At 48.4% G+C, this 7,801-nt stretch overlaps 2 protein-coding genes across 4 annotated transcripts; one reads left to right on the forward strand and one right to left on the reverse strand.

The window, feature by feature from the left end:
• Positions 1 to 213: 213 nt before the first annotated feature.
• LOC111223872 lies at positions 214 to 4,361 on the reverse strand. Of its 2 annotated transcripts, XM_022748170.1 has the most exons (5): positions 4,175 to 4,361; positions 2,761 to 2,926; positions 2,231 to 2,595; positions 854 to 1,082; positions 580 to 783 (listed from the first exon to the last, which is right to left on the reverse strand). In XM_022748170.1, the coding sequence occupies exons 1-5, from the start codon at positions 4,238 to 4,240 to the stop codon at positions 662 to 664; spliced, it is 948 nt and encodes a 315-aa protein (XP_022603891.1). In that variant the 5' UTR covers positions 4,241 to 4,361; the 3' UTR covers positions 580 to 661. The 2 variants fall into 2 exon arrangements, with proteins under 2 accessions (XP_022603892.1, XP_022603891.1); XM_022748171.1 differs by lacking the exon at positions 854 to 1,082 and having other exon boundaries at positions 214 to 783.
• Positions 4,362 to 4,503: 142 nt separating this feature from the next.
• On the forward strand, positions 4,504 to 7,795 carry prkn (parkin RBR E3 ubiquitin protein ligase). 2 transcript variants are annotated; one of them, XM_022748168.1, is made up of 11 exons: positions 4,504 to 4,575; positions 4,825 to 4,988; positions 5,162 to 5,414; positions 5,503 to 5,618; positions 5,892 to 5,975; positions 6,087 to 6,202; positions 6,355 to 6,491; positions 6,669 to 6,730; positions 6,815 to 7,045; positions 7,412 to 7,529; positions 7,655 to 7,795. In XM_022748168.1, the coding sequence occupies exons 1-11, from the start codon at positions 4,569 to 4,571 to the stop codon at positions 7,756 to 7,758; spliced, it is 1,392 nt and encodes a 463-aa protein (XP_022603889.1). In that variant the 5' UTR covers positions 4,504 to 4,568; the 3' UTR covers positions 7,759 to 7,795. The 2 variants fall into 2 exon arrangements, with proteins under 2 accessions (XP_022603889.1, XP_022603890.1); XM_022748169.1 differs by having other exon boundaries at positions 5,162 to 5,405.
• Positions 7,796 to 7,801: the final 6 nt, after the last annotated feature.

Below are 7,801 nucleotides of genomic sequence, written 5' to 3' on the forward strand. Positions count from 1 at the left end.
AATCATATTAATGACACACAGCATTGTGGGTAATTCAACAGAATCAGTGACATCACATCAGACATTAGAGGGAAGTGTTCAGAAAAAAAGGAGGTAGAGAAGGAAACAGGAGGAAAGAAAAAAGGAGGTAGAGAAGGAAACATGTCTTAATAGTTTATTCATTTCCACTGATGTAATTTAGAGAAAATTACGACACAAACCAACAAATATAAACATGACAACATCAACACAAACATCACAACGTGTCCCCCTTTCCTTTTGACCCTTTGTCCCCTTGTCCCCTTATTCTACTGTCCCCTTCTACTCTTGTCCCCTTGTCCTCCTGTCTTCCCATCCTTCTTTCCTTCTGTCCCCTTGTCCTCTTTTCCTTTTGTCCACTTGTCCTCTCGTCCTTTTGTCCCCCTGTCCTGTCCATCCTCTGCTCCAGCTGCCTCCATGTTAGAGACAGTAGAACACAGTAGATCTATCCAGCATCTGGTTGTACATGGAGGAGAAACTGAGCTTGAACAGAGTTTCATATTAAACTGTCTGACAGCAGCTCATTGGTCGAGCTGCTCCAGACTGCTGCGTTCTCATTGGTCCAGCAGCTCCACACTGGGGAATTCTCATTGGACGATCCGTATTGTTTTCTGTGAGGTAGGTGGGGCTTTCCAGCTGTCCATCAGAGGAACCGGGGATCCCGATTGGCTCTGCGGGAGCGAAAACGGATCTCAGAGAGTTTGGAGTTGATGCCGGAGCCGATGACTCCCTTCTTGGCGAGAGGAAACCGAGCCAAGATGGCGTCTGAGAAAGAGAGGGAGACTGTCAAAGAGATGGCAGATTAAAGGAACAGTCCGTCAATGTCTGAACCTACTGAAGATGGCGTTGATCCTGTGTGGGTCAAGTGCGCTTCGTTGTGGGTGGAAGGCGGGCCGGCGGCTCCGCCCACCTCTCAGGTTACTGTTCATCAGCGTGTCCATATCAAACACACCCAGTAGCAACATCCGAGCCATTGCTGTGGGTGACTGCGCCTGATTGGCTGCCTGCCAAGACCGCACATCACAGAGCACACCAGAGCCCGGATACACCTCCACCTGGCTCACCTGGACAGGACAGGTAAATGATACACCAATAAGTTGTTAGCGAGCTCTCACCCGATTAAACCAGTTCAGATAAATTTTAAACCAGATCATATTAAACCTGATTAAAACCAGATCTGATTCCAGTGTCATCCAGATCAGATCTAATGTAATCTAAATCAGATCTAGTGTAATCCAGATCAGATCCAGTGCAAACAAAATCTGATCTAATGTAATCCAGATCAGATTGATCTGGATCAAATCCACTGAATGTAAACAGGATCTGATTCTGTGTAATCTGGATCAGATCCAATGAAAACTGTACTGGATTCATTGCAGTGTAATCCAAATAAGATCCAATGTAAACAGGATCCGATTTATTGTAATCTTGATCAAATCCAGTGTAATCCAGATTAGATTCAATGTAAACAGGATCCGATTCTGTGTAATTTGGATCAAATCCACTGTAATCTGGAGAAGATCCCGTGTAATCCAGATCAGATGTAGTTTGATCTGTATCAAATCCAATGGACCAGATTTAGTGTAAACTGGATCAGATTCAGTGTAATCTGGATCAAACCCAGTGTAAAACAGATCAGATCCAATGAAAACAGGATCCGATTTAGTGTAATGTGGATCAAATCCAGTGTAATCCGGACCACTTCCAGTGCAATCTGGAGCAGATCCAGTGTAAACAGGATCAGATTCAGATCAATCTTGATCAAATCCAATGTAATCCAGATTAGATTCGGTGTAAACAGGATCTGATTCTGTTTAATCCGGATCAGATCCAATGAAAACTGGATTGGATTCAGATTCATCTTGATCAAATCCAGAGTAATCCGGATTAGATCCAATGTAAACAGGATCAGATACGGTGTAATCTGGATCACATCCAGTGTAATCCAGATCAGATCCAGTGTAATCTGGATGAGTTTCAGTGTAATCTTGATCAAATCCAGTGAAATTAGATTCAATTTTAACAGGATCCGATTCTGTGTAATCCAGATCAGATTCAATGAAAACTGGTCTGGATTCAGTGTAGACTGGATCAAATCCAGTGTAATCCAGATTAGATCCAATGTAAACAGGATCCGATTTAGTGTAATCCACATCAGATCCAGTGTAAAAAGGATCAGATCTTGTGTAATCTGGATCAGAGTTGTTCTCACCTGTCCGGTTACATCTCCGGCGGTACACTGGCTCTCAGAGCAGCTCCTCCTCAGCTCCTCCATGTCAGTCTGGCTGCAGAGCGGTGCCACCTCCCCCATGTGGCTCCCGAAGCCCAGGTCTGCTCCTCCTGGGACCTCGTCGTCCTCGGCGCCCAGCGGACCCCAGCACTCTGACAGGTCCCTACTCAGCTCATCCTGGAGCTGCTGAACCTGGACCTGAGGGCTAAAGTCTCCGTCCTGATTGGTCGCTGTGTGGGGGTGATAAAGCGCGTAACTGTCGCTCCCGCCTGTTGCCGTGGAGACGGAGTGGTGACTGTTGACCTGGCCCAACGTCTGCCACATGGTGGACAGGAGCCCAGGGATCTCTGGGAAATGTATTCACAATAAAATTCATGAAATTAAACCAGGACAGACAGGATGTAAAAGAAAATCTAACCTGTTCTCTGACGTCACGTTTGAAGCTGACTGGTCTCTGATTGGTCACCTGTGAACAGAATGACCAGGTGACAGTGATGTGGATCTGGACTCACCGTGGACCAGCATGTTTTTCAGTCTCTGGTTCTCAGCCGACAGCTCTGCCTTCTCTCTCTCCAGCTCTCGAACCCTCGAACGCAGGAAGTGAAGCTCAGCGATCTGTGACGGCGTCAGATCTGACGCACCTGACACACTCGTCACACCTGACTCCAATTTCACCACCTGCGGGACAGAGGAGGTTTTTCTTCATGAAAAGTTGTTGATAGAAAACTCTTCATAAAGACGTCAATCAAAATACAGAAATAAATCTGATACCTGAGCGCTGTCTCACACACAGAGAACATCACCTGTACACACCTGTAAACTCTCCTGTAAGCAGCTGTACATACCTGTAAACGCACCTGTAAGCTCATCTGTACACATTCATACACTCACCTGCACACACCTGTACCCTCACCAGTAAACTCACTTGTCACCTGTCAACACTCCTATACACACCTATAAACACATCTGTAAAGTAAGTCATCTGTAAACTCATCTGTTAACACCTGTGCACACCTGTAAATGCCCCTGTAAACTCACATGTACCTGACTGTACTGAGACACCATCATCTCACCTCAAAGCCTATCAGATTGTCTGACAGTGAGTGGAAAGGTGCAGCTGTTAGTACCGCCCACTTTGTCATTCAGCTGCTCCTCTGATTGGCTGTACTGCCACTCATGTTGTTCTGATGATCTGAGCGACATGTGTCTGAGATTAAAACAACACCTGATCCAGGTGTAACTGGAGTAAAAACCAGAGGACGAGTTACTTTAACTACATGTTTTCTGTTCACTTGTTTTATTTCTTCAACCTGTCAAATGTGACACATAAACAACGAAATAAACTCAGTGAGATTTAAAGCTCACTGTTCTTCATCTATGATGTTATGTGAGCTGCAGCGCCCCCCACAGGCCACAGTGTCAAACTGCACAAACTGGTATTAAAAGTGGGCCCACAGGTTGAGAACCACTGATCTAATGATACAATAGAAAACAGTAAAACAGTGAGTACTTTTACTTTTCATACTTGATTATACTCACAAACTGTTACTGCGGCAACATTTTAAATGCAGCACTTTAACATGCAATAGAGTATTTTTACTCTTGTAATTAGTACTTTTACTGCAGTAACGTTATCAGAGTACTTCGTCCACCTCTAATAGTACATGTTGTAACTGACTGTAACACACAAGACAGACTGAAGTGTCCCACTCATCATCATCATCATCATCATCATTCATCATCATTCATGTTGTTATGGTGCAGATAAACACTCCTCACGTGCTGATGATAATAATAATAATAATAATAATAATAATAATAATAATAAACATTCACGCTGGAGATGAACAGTAAACATCATATGTACAGTTATATATATGTTCCCTCGCTGCGGATACATGCAACATAAAACCCGGTTCCTCTCACCGCCGGGCCGGTCCCGGTTCCGCTGTGTGTCCGCTGCAGGACGCTGCTGTCCGGACTCTCCGTCATCTGGACACTCGAACCGGAGCCACTGCCGGGACTTTAATGTCCGAGTGGACCCGGGAATGTTCCGGTTCTTCAGCTGCGGCTCAGGACGGAAAAACACACACACACACACACACACAAAGAAAAAAAAAAACAAGTTTATTAAAATTCATGAAGACCTCCACTTCCGGTGCCGCTCCGTGACGTCATTCCTGCGTGACCGCGCTGTAGTTCCGTAGCGGTTGGTAACGGTTGGTAACGTTTGTGAGCGCGCGGCGGGACTACGCTACCCAGAGTGCACCGCGGCTCACAGACTGTAAACACACACGGAGAGTGAAGGACGAAGTGACGGATGATCGGTGAGTTCTGTTCCATTCTGAGGTTCTACTGAGGTTCTACTGAGGTTCTGTCAGTGTGAGCTCAGCTGGCAGAGAACCAGTCACATTACCTGTGTGACTCAGATCATTTACTGCAGTAAAAGTACAACAACTCTCAGATTTGTGTAGTTAAAGTATCAACAGTAAAAGTACTGAGACTAAAGTATGAATAACTAGAAGTCGCCTGACCCCTGACCTGTCACCTGACCCCTCACCTGTGTGTCCCCTCAGTGTATGTGCGGTACAACCTGGGCCCAGGTGTGGCTGTGGAGCTGCAGGAGGAGGAGAGCATAGCCAAGCTGAAGGAGGTGGTGGGGAGTCAGCAGGGAGTCCGACCGGAGGAGCTCAGGGTGTTGTTCGCTGGGAGGGAGCTGCAGAGCAACGCCACGCTACAGGTGAGGTCAGAGGTCAGGCTGCAGGTGAGGTCAGGGGGAATCTGACAGAAGGAGGAGGAGGAGGAGGAGGGAAGAGTGAAGAATAATGGGAGAAAGAGCTACTGGATGGAGGGTCTTACCTCCTGATCATAACTCCTCCTGTCATATTATCCTCTCCTCTCCTCTCTCCTCAGGGTTGTGACCTCCCGGAGCAGAGCACCGTCCATGTCGTCCTCCCTCCTTCAGGGTCCTCCTCCCGGCTGCTCCTCCTGCAGGAGCGTCTGTCTCGGGGCAGCGAGGAGGAGCGGGACACCCTGACCAGGCTGGACCTGAGCTCCTCGCGCCTCCCCTCCACCTCCACTGGGCTGGCCGTGATCCTGGAAGGGAGTGAGAGAGAGGGAGGAGGTGACGGGGGAGCAGAGGAGGCGCAGGCTGCAGGTCTGAGAGGTCAGTGTGTCAGTACTCCTGCAGTGTGTCAGAAGTAGTACTCTGCAGTACTCTGACTGTGTGTGCTTGTGTGTATTTCTGTGTACAGGTGTGCGTACCTGCAGTACTTTCTTTGTGTACTGTAAAAGCTGCAGCTCGGTCGAACCAGGAAAACTGAGAGTTCGCTGCAGATGCTGCAAACAGACGACGCTGACGCTCAGCAGGGTGAGAACTGATACTGAGTTACTGTGTTTATGTTTAACTGTAGATCATGTCAGACACGATGATCCTCCTGTCGCCTCACCCAGCTGTAATGACTGTGTGTGGCCACAGGGGGCGCGGTGCAGCAGCTGTAACCAACCTCAGGTGTTTTAGGATTTGTTTGTAGTAACAGCAGTATTTACTAGTAATAGTTGTATTAATTAGTAATAGTTGTATTTATTAGTAACAGTAGATGATGGTGATGATGAAGGTGAGAGTGCTCTGTCTGCGTCTCAGGGCCCGTCCTGTTGGGATGACGTCCTCCTCCCAGGTCGTATCCACGGCGTATGTCAATCAGATGGTTGTCACGGCAATGAAGCGGTAAGGGGTTAATTGATTAATTGGTTGGAGTTTCAAGCTCTTTTAATGATCAAATAATCGTGTGTGTGCGTGTGTGTGCGTGTGTGTGCGTGTGTGTGTGTGTGTGTGCAGGAGTTCTTCATGAAGTGTGCGTCTCACCCGACCTCAGATGACGACCTCTCTGTGGCCCTCGACCTCATCATGACCAACACCAGAGACGTGCCCTGCATCGCCTGCACCGACGTCATGTAACACACACACACACACACACACACACACACACACACACACACACACACACACACACACACACACACACACACACAGAGGACCAGATTTCAGTCCTGATCCAACAGGATCTCAACACTTCAGATCTACCTGTCTTTGATTCTGGTCTCAGGGACGTGGTCCTGGTCTTCCAGTGCTCGGAGCGTCATGTGATCTGTCTGGACTGTTTCCGTCGGTTCTGTCAGACTCGACTGAACGAGCGACAGTTTGTTCACGACGCCGTGGTCGGATACTCTCTGCCCTGCGCCGGTGAGACAGAAACAGTCCACTCCCTGTCTTCCCTGACTCCGTGTCCTGGTTTTACCCTCATCACACACAGGCAGCAAGTTACTGTGACTCATCAGAGTTAATTAGCTGTGTGTGTGTGTGTGTGTGTGTGTGTGTGTGTGTGTGTGTGTGTGTGTGTGTCTGTGTCTGTGTCTGCAGTCGGTTGTGTGGACTCTCTGATTAAGGAGCTCCATCATTTCCGGGTCCTGGGCGACGAGCAGGTGAGTGTCTCTGTCTCATTGTTTATTTTACACACCTTTTACCCAGAATGCCCCCTGACACACCCTGGGCTCTCTCTCTCTCAGTACGATCGCTACCTGCAGTACGGGGCCGAGGAGTGCCTGTTGAGGATTGGAGGACTGATGTGTCCGTCACCTGGCTGTGGGGCGGGGCTTCTCCCTCCTGACGGCAGCAGGAGGGTGGAGTGTGAACGACAGGTGGGCTGCGGCTTCGTCTTCTGCAGAGATTGCAGGGAGGGCTACCACGAGGGGGTGTGTCAGACGCAGCCTGTCCCGCCTGCAAGCGAAGCCTCACAGGTAAGCCGACCAATCACAGAGCTCCCGGTTTGTCTGTACAAACAGAATCAAGACTCAGAGCAGTGAGAAATAAACTAATGAGAAGAGACAGATACAGCTCATTTCAGGGGGCTGGGGTCAGAGGTCACAAAACTTTGTGTAAAACTTTATAGATATAAACACAGGAAACAGCCAAACATTTAATACTTCTTTAATGTAAAGAAGAGATGATGAGGATGAGGATGAGTCTCTGCTGCCCCCTGCTGGACAGATCAGGACATCGCAGGACAAAATATGTCACTAAATCCTCTCCTCCTCTCCTCTCCTTCACTCCTCTCCTCCGTTACTCTCTCCTGTCCTCTCTCCTCTCCTTCTCTCCCCTTTTAGGGTTTTGTGGTGGGGGAGGAGGCGTCTCTCAGAGGGAGGTGGGATCAAGCGTCTCAGCTCCTGATCCAGGAGTCGACTAAACGCTGCCCTCAGTGTTCAGTTCCTGTGGAGAGAAACGGTAAATCACCCCGACAGCAGAGGGTCTGATGAACCGGTTTAGGGTCTGGGTCTGTGATTAATGAGTGTTGTTGTTGTTGTTGATGATGATGATGATGTTGTTGTTGTTGTTGTCGCCCCCTGCAGGCGGCTGTATGCACATGCAGTGTCCTCTGTGCAGAGCAGAGTGGTGCTGGCTCTGTGGAGTCTCCTGGAACAGGGAGTGTATGGGAAACCACTGGTTCGGATAAACACACAGACGCAGAGATGTCAGCACAAGATGTTCAGGGGGCT

The sequence above is a fragment of the Seriola dumerili genome, unplaced genomic scaffold (assembly GCF_002260705.1).
Source record: "Seriola dumerili isolate Sdu_G_001 unplaced genomic scaffold, Sdu_1.0 BDQW01000120.1, whole genome shotgun sequence".
Taxonomy (NCBI): domain Eukaryota; kingdom Metazoa; phylum Chordata; class Actinopteri; order Carangiformes; family Carangidae; genus Seriola; species Seriola dumerili.